A 12,326-nucleotide genomic window follows, 5' to 3' on the forward strand; every position below is an offset into this window, starting at 1 on the left:
TACAATGAATAATTGTTAAGTCAAACCGGAGCATCCTCAGGAGATGTTGACTTCACAATGAATAATTGTTAAGTCAAACCGGAGCATCCTCAGGAGATGTTGTCTTTACAATGAATAATTGTTTAGTAACGCCTGCTTCTGTCCAATATTTACGGAAGTGAACAAAGCTTCCCTATGATTAATATTCCACGTCAAAGTAAGCTTTTCCCGTAAGTATAAAGGCCCGCTCGAATAATATTAGAGCAACCCTTACGAACTTTAATGAACATTTCCGATTTCGATTTGAACGCAGTCATAAAGGCTAAAGGCTACCACGGTAGGCTTTAATAACCGGATTGATTATGTACGCGTTGCTGGCGAAGCGCAAACGGCGTGCAAAGTCGACATTGCCCAGTAACGATCCGAGGGCAACAAAGAACAGAAGGGAAAATAATTCAATGGAGTAGTTCAATATTCAATTTGTCGGCCGATTAGCGTAGTAAAAAATGTTTGTGTGATGAACACGTAAGTTTTTCAGTGTCTGGGTGTTTATCTGTATATAATAAGTATTTATGTATATTATTAATTAAAATATTCATCAGTCATTTTAGTACCCATAACAAAAGCGCTCTAAGCTTACTTTGGGGCTAGAGGCGTTGTGTGTATTGTCGTATTATATTTATTTATTTATTTGAAAAAAATATATATAGCATATTAAGCTTAATTTTCATAACTTGTAGTGGGAAAAACAACTTCACTGACATTTATATCATTGTTTCAGAGCCTGGAGGAGCGGGAAAAGAGGCATTCAGGTCACAAAGAGCAGCTAGCGCGTGAGCAACGGTACCTGCGGCGGCGACTGGCGCAGCTGAGGGCGAGCCGGGACGTGTCTCGCTCCCTCTCCGAGAGTTCCATGCCGCACGCACACGCCACGCGGGCGGACTCCCTCTCGTCGTTGGAGTCGTCGTCGGGCGTGTCCACGGCCGAGCGGTCGCCCTCATCCGTGTCTGAAAGCGGTGAGTCTCTTGTTAGTTATTTAACACGTCCTATCCCGCTATTTGAATTATATACAATGACAACTAAGCTTAATTTAGAAGTTTAATTTATAATTAAAATTACATAAAAATCTATGAAAAATAAGAATTTTAAAACCTATTTTAGTATTTTATAACTAGCTTTGAGTTCTCTGCATGAGATTCCACAGTAGAGGGCCATCTAAACATTTAATATACTATCGCCTGGGCATTGTCGACATTGCTCACGCCGTAGACTTCGCCAGTAACATACGGGATTCAATTTTCATGTTTAATTACACGTAGCATCGGTTTCAAATGCCGTGTAAAGTTAAGTAATGGTGCAGTTTTTATTTTACTAATAGTTTACGTCTGATCAACGGTTATTAATTAATAATTTATTGAAAATCACGCCTGACGAATTGGGTTAATTGTTCAGAGATTAATGATGTGTTAATAAAATAACTAGCTGTTCCTCACGGTTTACAGCATGATGTTATTTAAGGCTTTCATCATGATTCTTAGTCAATATCCCACAGTAGAACAGAAAAGTTTAAGATTATTATTAATAATTAGTGATAATAACTGTGGCCAACGACTTACTCTCTGAGCTACGGGAGTTTAACAAGGTCTGCCTTACTCTGGGCTGGTACTAAATTTGTAGTACATACACTTTTTACATAATCCATAAAGTCAAAAGTCAAAGTCAAATATTTCTTTATTCAAATAGGCACATAGATGGCATGCGTTATTATATACAAAATGTGTACACTTAAAACTAAACAACATCGCGCCCTGGTAGACCAGGGCGTGATTGAAGAGAAGAAGCCCACAACAAACTTAGCCGGGTGTTCTTTTTGTTATCACCATCTCACATTTTCATTAGAAAATATTTAAGAAGCAACCTGGTTAGAGCAATTGTTCACACCCAAGCTTTTTTATCGTTTACGTAATCCTTTATACTATAATATGACTTTTCTATAAGCTTTTGCTTAATACAAACTTTGAACTTCTTTAGTGACTTCCCCAAGATATCAACCGGTAATTTATTGTAAAATTGTATACAATTTCCTTTAAATGAATTGCTTATTTTGTGTAGTCTAGTTTACTGCACTGCAAGTTTATTTTTGCTTCTAACGTTTAAATTATTGGAGTCACATTTTCTTTTGAATTTTGATACATTTTTAATGTTACATTAAATTTTTAAAAATGTATTGGCTATAGAGTGTTGGCCATAACACAGCAAACTACCAGGACAACATAACATTTGTAAAGGTATTGCAGTTGAGGCATAATATACAAATTCAATCCTGCGACATGTCAAGCACAATTGTGATCAAACACGGAGCTCAGCTCCCTCGGCTAAGATAAGACGTCAAGCTCAGACAATACCCATCATTACTTGATGACTATCAACGTGCATCGAAGTGATGACTTCTGTGTAAAGGTGCCTGTCCACCGCAGATGTGGCAGCAGAGAGAATGAAGCTATTCAATTCGTTTTCTGTATACTGTAGCCTTAGTACAAAATTTGCATGCTCGCAATCGAAGAGTCGTTTTCGAGTATAGAAATACATGAACATCGGAGTAAAATGGATCTTATTTGCATTGTTTTTAAGTTTGAATTTAGCTACAATTCTTTAGCTCGGGCTTTTGACGATTTCAGATGTTTGCAAAACAAAAATCTGAAGTACTAAGTACAAAATGCGACACTAAAACGATTGACATTAGGCCCTTTTTTCTTTGATTGCAAGCGAGAAAAAATAATAAGGCTATTGTTACCTTATAAACGTACTCGATAGCAGCAAATTACGTGTTTTGATAGAACTGACGTAAATGGCGAAAGCGTCACTATATGACACTACCGCGCAAATAAAATTAGCAAATTCGCGTAAGATTTCTATAATTTTGAAAATCAAGGTTTTTCTTATGCAGCAATAATGATTTATGTATATTTTTGTTTATGTATTCGTATGTAGTTATTTTAATGTAGGTTTATAATAATTTTACACCACCTATTTGTTCTCGCTCTTGTTGTCCTAATCCAAAGGTAGCCTGGCAGAGATCGATTTAAGCGATAAGGCCGCCTTTTGTATTCTTCTCCAGTTTTTGTGTTTCTCTCTATTCGTCCTTTATTTTCCTAACTGTGTAGTGGTGTACAAATAAAGAGTTTAAATAATAAATAAAATAATCTTATATTTATTCACTTTATTTTCGCATAATATGGTAAGCCAAAAGAGAGTATTTTTGTGTGCCCTTAAAACTTTGGTGTTTTTATATAGCGCGGTAGTGTCTTATCTAAGTGACGAAATTTTATACCAAACAATGACGTAGTTAAAATTTCAAGGCGCTAGCTTTGAAAATAGCTTTTTTTACGACAATACACACATCGCCATCTAGACTCAAATAAAGCGTAACTTGTGTTCTGGGAACTAAGATGACTAATGAATATATGAATTATATACAAAACTACATATAATATACATAAAAACACCCAGATACTGAAAAAATTCATGTTCATCACACAAAGATTTTCCAGTTGTGGGAATCGAACCCACAGCCTCGGACTCAGAAAGCAGGGTCGCTGCCACCCTAACAGCCGCCAGCTTGTAGTACCTACTAGAGCTTTTTGTGACAGATCTCGTCCGGGAAAGTACTACTGCTGCTTATTTCCGCTGCCAAGCAGCATTGCTGTATTCCGATCAGCAAGGTGTCATTGCTGGTGTAATCACGGGCACTTAAGACACAGTGCGGCACTCTGTATAACGTGTTCTTGCATGTTCTATGAATTGTTGCGCTGTTTATAGGCAATGGCTTTCCACTTACCATCAAAGACGATGATGACGAGAAAGACGATGGCCCAACATGGACGGGCCAAGCCGGTGCGCTTTATACATACCAATTTATCCACCAGTCTAACGCATTAATGCTAATCGTTATTTCTTGGTAGATAAAGCTCTAAGTTCTTTAGCAAACTTATTTTTGGAAGGCAAAATGAAGTAGATAGTTATGCGGTATCCGTTTTTAGAAACGACATCGATGCTCGACTCTTCGAGTGTCCTGCAGTTTTTTGATTGCTTTATTAATAAAATTTGAAGCATTTTAATAATGGTTTTAGATGTTCTAGTTTTTAAGGGTTCCGTACCAGCAGGGCTAGCATAGGCAGGAAACAAAAATTATATCCCCCGATTATGTCCGCTGAAAAAGGATATAATTAACGAGTCCACCTGCTAAATCACAGCAATATGTTATGAATATATGGAGAAGTTTACCCCCGGTTTGTTATCAACCTGTATTATTTGGACATTACTTGCACTTGTGCGCCAGTGCTCTGAGAATTGCTGTGAGAGAAGATAATTTTTTATCCTTCCCCACCATGGACGGGCTAAGCAGACGCGCTTAGACTGACAATCACTAAAACGCAAATGGTACAATAGATCGTAAAGTTAGAAGGTACCATTATTAAAATAGAGAAGATAACAAGATGTTTAGAATGTATTCTATATTATTATGTAGTATAGTCGAGCGCATTATTAAACTTACCTAATGCTTATGGAATAGCAACCTTATTTTAGTAACAACTGGCTAAATTCATTCTATTGTTTGGAACATGTACTGAGGGATAATGACTGAGACTGAGTTCCCATTTGTTTACCGACGTTGCTTAGGCTTCTCCAGTTAGTGGTAAGGAGATGGGAGTTATGACTTCACATTCATAATATTGAAAAGCATCAAATTCTAAATTCAAATTAATTTTTTTTTATTTATGTAAACCTTTCACAGGCATTTATCAAGTGTTCTTACATGTAATATGTTACCATTAATGTTATGTTATGGTGATAACTACATTCGTTAACTTGAAACTAAACCGAGGAGGGTCCCAAATACGCCCTGGTTTAAAGAGATCCTAGAACAAACTTCCAATTTTTTTTTTCACCATCTCAAGCCATTACTGATCCTGCTCAGAATGCTGCGACTGCGAATGGTTAAGGGGTAGTCCATCACATTGGCCAAGTGTGGATTTGTAGACTTAACTTTTTGAGACCATTATTAAAAACTCTCAGGCATGATGTTTCCTGACGATGGTTTTCTTAACTATACATTATTATTATTTGATTGCCTAAAACGCTTTGAACTCCGAAAATGTTCCGTGGTATCAAAAAAGATTTACCAATTAAACGATTAATAAATAACCTTAATAATATATTCAAGTCACTAATAAGTTATAATTTAGCAATCGAATAGTACTATGTTTGCCACCATCTATCTAACTCTACTATATTTTTACCTACGCTATAGAAGTGCAAGCAAAATTCAACCTTTAACCCCATTTCAAACGATTCAAATCTCGCAAAACTACTGCAACGGTTGCAATACTGATTCTGCGTGAATAAAAACTCAATGCTTAGAGTTAGCTTGCCAAAAACGCTGCTGACACCATATTAGCTTGCCGAAAACGCTGCTGACACCATTGAACTAACCAACGATCTTTTTTCATAGGAAAAAGCGGATTTAGAGATTATATTTTACACGTTTTTTGTCTTGGTTGCAAAGGTACTCTTGCTGACGTTATTTGACGCACGGAGAACACCTGTGACAGCTAGATCAATAGCTACAGGCTAAACCTTCCACTCTGCTCCTGGTGCGCCCTAGGTGGGCAGGTCTAAACGATCATTAACCTAAACCTACTGGTTAAAATGTCAAAAGGCTAAACTGGGAACTCCAAAGCCACCCACCAAGAAGTCAAAGTCAGTTAACAAGAACAATCGTTTGATTTGCGGTGTCGCAACCAAGCCGTACCTTCGCTTAGCCACTTACGCGTATTGTCGGGGTATTGTTTGGTCCGTGAATAGTATTCAGAGGGATAATGAATGGCCCCGAATGGCCCCGATTGTTGCGTCGGCTTTGCGACGTATATGCTAATTGGATAATAGTTTCAGGGATTTCTCCGTAATTATTAGATGCGCTATGTCTATTTATTTATATCATACGTAGAGAAGTGACGTAATCATAAACAAGAAGAGAAATTAAAAGGGAAGGAGCGTACATACAACAGAAGCAAAGAAAAAAGTAGGACATATGCCAATGTTAAAAAATTACGAATTCACGATTTATAGTTGAATATCCGCTCAAGTGGATAATTAGGTAATCAATTATGAAAATTAAGCTTAATTTGCTATACTCTATATTATTCATTTATTTAAAATGATTTCTTAACAATTATTCATTGTAAAGTCAACATCTCCTGAAGATGCTCAGGTTTCGGAGCGAAACGTGCGTAGAGGGCATATTGCCGGAGATATGTTTGGTGTGGAGTATAAGGATTGCAGAAATTATAAATTACACCATACAGATTCGCCTGCTTTTCGCTGAGTATAGCAAATCAAGTTTAATTTTCATAATATATCACGGAGTTCCGCAAAGTAACACCTGCTGCAAAACGGCTCAGTACATGGCGTTAGGCAAGTCACTTCGGAATATTTCTCTCCAGTGAGAAGAGTCTATGCCCTGCAGTACGCTTATACTCGTAGATGGAGGATGATGCCAGAGTTTAAACAAATAATTTCCAAAACAAAATGTAGCGCTTTTATTCACCGCATAATATTGCCTCAAAATCCTCAGAGAGTTCTAAACTACAAGCGACACAGCCAGAGTAGACATCTTCGTAAACTATTCATTTAAAAGGATGCATATTTTATTGGAGTCACATGAAGCGTTTGTATTATTTAATTTGTAGCTTTTGAATGATTTTTACGATCACCCTGGCGCAACGGTGAGCACTGTGAATATACGCGTAAGTAGGAGGTCCCGGGTTCGAATCTCGGTTGGGCCAATTTGGGAAATTATAATTTCAAAATTTTCTTTAGTCTGGTCTGGTAGGAGGCTTTGGCCGTGGCGAATGACCACCCTATCGACACGCTAAGCGATAGTGTTCTGGTGCGTGCGATGTGCGCGTAGAAACCGATTAGGGGTATTACTATCATAATCCCTAACAAGTTAGCCCGCTTACATCTTAGACTTCTTCGTCACTTATAACCAGGTGAGATTGCAGTCATGAGCTGAACTGTATTGCAATAAACAAGACATTCAACGATAACACTAGATTTAAACTTAGACAGAAACAGCAGTATCTCAACTTGCTTCTTTTCTTTTGACGCGACTACAGTCTATGACTACAACTACAGGTTATGTGTTTAACAACCTGTTTTATATATAGATGCTCCACTTTTGTAAAGCCCCTAGTGGGATGAAGTAATCCTTTTAGCGACCCAAGTGCTCGTGGCTTTGTAACGTCACAATAAGTTCAATGTGGCAGATATGGCAGACCAAAATACTCGATGAAAAATATTCGTTTTATTTATAGCTCGGTAAAACTTAAAGTATCTCTAATACAGATGTTTCCTTGTACACATCTTTCCTTGTTGAAGTTATACTTCTTTTGGCGCGTTAGGGAAAATGATGAGAGTAAATTTGTAGGATGTGCAAGCATACCGTCACAAAAAACCGACACCCTGAAGTTAAGCAATAAGGTTTGACAATGTACACTTTGAATTTATCAAAACTCGGATTCAATTGTACAAAAATCTCAAATTTTAATGTTGAGTGAAACTTAGTTTTCCGATAACGAGTCCATTAGTGTTCCAAATTAAATTTTGTTTACTATGTCAATTTCTTTAATTTTTTAGAAATATTTTTTGTGACATTTAAATAAACTATATTTAACTAGATAGTACGTTATAAAGGTCAAGGTATGAAATATCTTTTTTCTATTGTTAGTGTCGTTTTTTCCACAAGCGTTGAATAAGGCGGAATTTAATTTAAAAAAAGATCAATTAATTGCGAACTTTAAAGTCACTCAATATTGTATGCAGTAAATTAATGTTACATCCTAGACCCATTGGTCCGGTTGTTTGGTAGAAGCATGTTATGGCAAAGAACTTGCGTTGCTCTGGTTTTTCCACTCGCATGCAGGAGAAGCGTCGACAACAAGTAGGTATTATTTGACGATCCTCCCTCTAGACGCTTCACGGCATTCTAAGTGATTGCTACAGCGTAATGCATACGTCCCACACAAGAAATAAAATTTTAAAAACCCGACGTCCAAAAATTCGGCAGCGTTCCCTGGTGGCCTTAAACGCTAAAACATTTAAGAAAAGGAGATTAAAATAATACATTATTGCGCACCAAGAAATGCTGCACGCCTCATAAGAAGGCTAAGAGTCGCTCAGCGGGCGATGGAAAGAGCTATGTTAGGAGTATCTCTACGTGATCAAATCATAAATGAGGAGATCCGTAGAAGAACTAGAGCTACCGACATAGCTCAACGAGTCGCGAAGCTGAAGTGGCAATGGGCGGGGCACATAGCTCGGAGAACCGGTAGACGTTGGAGTAAGCGCAGCGTTGGTCGACCCCCAACCAGGTGGACAGACAATATCAAACGAGTCGCGGGGATCCGCTGGATACAAGCGGCCCAGAATCATAGAGTTTGGAACTCCCTACAAAAGACCTATGTCCAGCAGTGGACGTGAATTGGATGATGACACCAAGCTGATCATATCAACCAATGGACGTCAATTGCTGGTCATAGGTCTTTTGTAGGGAGTTCCAAATACCACGATGGTGTGCTGCTTGAATCCTGCGGTTTCCCGTAGACGATTGATGTAACCAACGCCCCCGACTTTCAATATAGTGTAGATTATTCTAATAGTAAAGCCCTTTTTATTAAATACCCAAAATAAAGGCGTTAAAAAACTTACGTTTAAGATTTTCATCAAATACAGCAAGAGTCCATTCCGTCCATTCCCCTTACAAAAAAAAAAAACAAAATCAAAATAGGTTCATCCATTTTCTATTTCCACTACAAGTTAGCCCTTAACTGCAAGCTCACCTGGTGGTAATTGATGATGCAGTCTAAGATGGTAGTCATACCCTAATCGGTTTCTACGCTAAATCGCTTCGCGGCACATCTCTGTTGGTAGGTTGGTTTCTCTCTGGTACCCTTCCACGAGATAAAACCTGAGAAAATTCAGAAATTATCAATTCCTTAATTGCCCCTGACGGTGATCAAATCCGGGGCCTGCCGCTTAAAACCACAGCGCTCACTACTGTGCCAGAAATGTCTTCAAAAACTGGTATAATAATGCGATAACACTTTTTTGGTTGATATATTTTCATAAAAAAGTACAGATAGACAGGTGTCATTAATAGGACTCAGTTTCGCATTTTTGTAGAAAAGTTATGTAGCATATGTAGTATGTATATGTAGTAGTTGGGTAGCATTGAAACAAAGTTGGCCGATTAGGCTATACTATGTTAGCAAGAGCCCAACCAAAATTGAAATGCATCGAAACACAAGGCCAGACCTTTGTGTTGAAAGAAAGTTTTCCTAACCCGAAAATTACATTCCTGGAATAGAGCTTTTAATCCAGCGGGCGTCGGCCAGCCATTGTTACAAAGGCTTGTATTGTTGCCTTTTATTTATGCATTAACTTCAGCAATTTAACTGTCGGACGCACGGACAAACCGAAAAACTTCCGACGCTCTTATATTGGATACAGTAAATAAGGTTCTGTAGTGGGGGGTATAAATAGTTGGACGATAAACTGTTGAGATAAACTGCCGGACGCGCGGGGCGTTATAAAATTATCTCGGGATAATGTTCGTAGTGGTTTTCTCTTTTACTTTCCTCATATAATGCTTATGGCTCAATTTGAAAAGGATATCCCCGCTGTGTCGCTTTAGCACTATTGCATCAAAGAGTGTTTATAATGTGAATACATTTCCTAATGACAAGGTTGCATCCGGCTCCGCTTTCATCACTCACAAGATAGAAAAATGAATTTAAAAATGTTAAATGTAAATTGTTGATATAAGAAAAGAGTAACTGCTGAGTTTCTTGCCGGCTTCTTCTCGGTAGAATCTGCCTTCCGAACCGGTGGTAGAGTCACTGCACACATACAGACTTAACGTTTCAAAAGTGCTTATATTAATTAGGCCTACTTGAAAAAAATGATTTTGTTTTTTTTTAATTATTCTTTGGCTTAATATAGTCTTTAATATAACATACAAGTGACTTGAAGGATACCTCTTGAATTTGTTTCTTTTTTTTTTTCTACTGGACCTGGAAAATTTTAAAGAAAGAAAATACATTTATACTTTTTTAGTGTACACGTTTTGTTTTCTTTCTCACTACGAGTTAGTTAAGGGGACGTCATCTCACGTTGTGGTAAGTAAAGATGTTAGCGGGCCAACCTGCTGAGGGGTTTTTATGGCAGTTTTATGGCAGTAAACCTATAACCTGCTATTGGCTGATAATGATGTACTTTTGCGTTTAAAAAAATAAAATTCATACTTTTGTAAACAAAACCATATGTTTGCATTAAATTTATATCAGCGAAATGTTGTTTGGGTTTGTTTCAAACAAATTAGTTTTGGAAACGCTATATTTAACCGCTCTTATAAGCGTACACTAAGCGACAGAAAATGAGATATAATCACCCGCAGTTAAATGCGAGATCGAACACTGGCGGTCAACGAACCCAGGCAACGCTAACGCAAGAAAATGATTAATATTGTTTACTGATATACCGTTACCAAACATCCTGTATAAAGTTTCTCTAGCACAGATTTCCAGTAAACCCACAAAATTGTAAAAAGAGGAGGTTTCATAAAAAAACGAATTAAAGGTGGGGTGATACCCGCTTTGTATCTATGGTTTTTCACCGTCGACAGTGTGCACGACGGATGCGGGCGTAAAAAGCAAATAATAGCTATATACTATTAATCGCGTTTCTCGTCTTCGTTTATTACAGGTTTTCCTGGGATTCAGAGTAGCCTATTATACTCTCCGTCCTTTAATCTAACTCTATGCCAAAAGTCAACTTGCTTATTTAGGGCGTAAAGGCAGGACAACAAACACACTTTTGCATTTATCATATTAGTAAGGTTATTTAGGTATTTTATCGTTTTTAAAACATTAGAAAAGAAGAGATCCGTGGGGAAAGTTTTTTTGGAATAGTTATAACGGACCCAAGCAGCTTATCCGATGCTACGAGTGAGTGAAAAAAGCCATCGCCTACGTAGGTGTTTAGGCTCATGTAATTAAACCGGAAACCACGCCCTTCTGACCGGAACACAGCATTGCAACAATGCTGCTTAGCAGCAGTTATAAGCATGGCGGTTGTACTTTTTCGGACGAAGTCTCTACTACCACAAAACGCAGAGATATACGCCAAAGTTAGAAAGATAGAAAAACAAAAAGACACAATACAAAATTTGCAGCTGATTGGCGCAGTTAGCAGCGACCCTGTTTTCTGAGTCCAAGGCCGTAGGTTCGATTCCCACAACTGGAAAATGTTTGTGTGATGAGCGTGAATATTTTTCAGTGTCTGGGTGTTTATATGTATATTCTAAGTATTTATGTATATTACTCATAAAAAAAATATATTCATCAGTCATCTTAGTACCCATAACACAAGCTATGCTTACTTTGGGGCTAGGTGGCGATGTGTGTATTGTCGTAGTATATTTATTTATTTCAAAAAAAACAAAGTAAAGTTAGGCCTTAGTCTGCAACGCCGGTCAAGTGCGGATTGTGGGACCCCACACACCGTTGCCAACATTAAGAGCAATTCTTGGACATGCAGGTTTCATTACTATTAAATCATTTTTAGGACCTCCCTGGACGGCTCTGAAGCTTATCTGGTCTGGTCTGGCTGGTTACTACCCTACCGATAAAGACGTGCCGCTAAGCGATGGAGTGTTCCGTTGTGATGTCGCGTAGAAACCTGTTAGGGGTATGACTACCATACTCCCTAACAGGTTAGCCCGCTACCATCTCAGACTTACCACCAGGTAAGACTGCAGTCAAGGGCTAACTTATAGTGTATAAATTTTTTTCTTATCTTATTTTGCTTGCTTAAGAAATAAAGAGTCCCAACAACTAGGCTACCGAAAGAATCGCATATGCATAAAGTCGAAAATATCCACGCGAAAGAAGTCGCGGGATACAGCTGGTTAGCAATAATTGAACTAGTAACCGAAGTACGGAAATTTCAATTCCGATAATTATCCACAAATAGATTATAAGCAAGCTAACTGCATTTGCGGGAGGGAGTAATTATGTTTGACGTGGCTCGCGCTTTAACCGTGTTACGGGCCTGAGCAAATAAACGGGCAAAAACGGCAAAATCAATCACAGGTACTTGCCAACTGGCAAAAGTATAAACATAGCAGGTTTTATTTTAATAGAATTACTAGCTTCTGCACGCGGCTTCGTCTGTCTGGACTTCTGAATTGTTTCTAAAGCTTCAATTCTTGATTCTACCACGGGAAC

At 38.0% G+C, this 12,326-nt stretch overlaps 1 protein-coding gene across 2 annotated transcripts in view; it reads left to right on the forward strand.

Moving 5' to 3' along the window:
• LOC120629801 (max dimerization protein 1-like) overlaps positions 1–12,326 on the forward strand; it is a 440,856-nt gene that overhangs the window by 399,597 nt on the left and 28,933 nt on the right. For both annotated transcript variants that reach the window (XM_039898853.1, XM_039898854.1), the window contains exon 5: positions 761–995. In XM_039898853.1, the coding sequence (XP_039754787.1) occupies positions 761–995 (235 nt within the window). The remainder of the gene's footprint in view (positions 1–760; positions 996–12,326) is intronic.

This window comes from Pararge aegeria, chromosome 15, assembly GCF_905163445.1.
Source record: "Pararge aegeria chromosome 15, ilParAegt1.1, whole genome shotgun sequence".
Classification (NCBI taxonomy): domain Eukaryota; kingdom Metazoa; phylum Arthropoda; class Insecta; order Lepidoptera; family Nymphalidae; genus Pararge; species Pararge aegeria.